At 35.6% G+C, this 270-nt stretch overlaps 1 protein-coding gene across 1 annotated transcript in view; it reads right to left on the bottom strand.

Annotated features, from left to right (window-relative positions):
• Positions 1–135: 135 nt before the first annotated feature.
• LOC119585416 (dual specificity phosphatase DUPD1-like) overlaps positions 136–270 on the bottom strand; it is a 29227-nt gene continuing 29092 nt past the window's right edge. Inside the window, exon 9 of the mRNA XM_037934078.1 lies at positions 136–231. Within this exon, the coding sequence (XP_037790006.1) occupies positions 136–231 (96 nt within the window). The remainder of the gene's footprint in view (positions 232–270) is intronic.

The following is a 270-nucleotide window of genomic DNA, read 5'->3' on the forward strand; positions in this document are numbered from 1 at the left end:
AAATTCTGTTTTCGAGGAAGGTGAGTCACTCTGGGTCGTTTTCTTTATGCTTCACTGATGGAAATTAACGAGCTATAGAATGTAAAGCAATAGTAGTGGTTTCAGGGTACAATATTTGCTAGAATTTTAATGGATTCAAAGTGTAACTTTAACAGATCTTACATCCAGTTTACTCTGCAGTGTTTCAGTCATGTAACTAGCATACTGGTACTGACAAGTTACGAACATAATCTAGTTAGAAATACAGGAATCAGAAATCGAGGTTCTCTT

This window comes from Penaeus monodon, chromosome 19, assembly GCF_015228065.2.
Source record: "Penaeus monodon isolate SGIC_2016 chromosome 19, NSTDA_Pmon_1, whole genome shotgun sequence".
Taxonomy (NCBI): Eukaryota; Metazoa; Arthropoda; class Malacostraca; order Decapoda; family Penaeidae; genus Penaeus; species Penaeus monodon.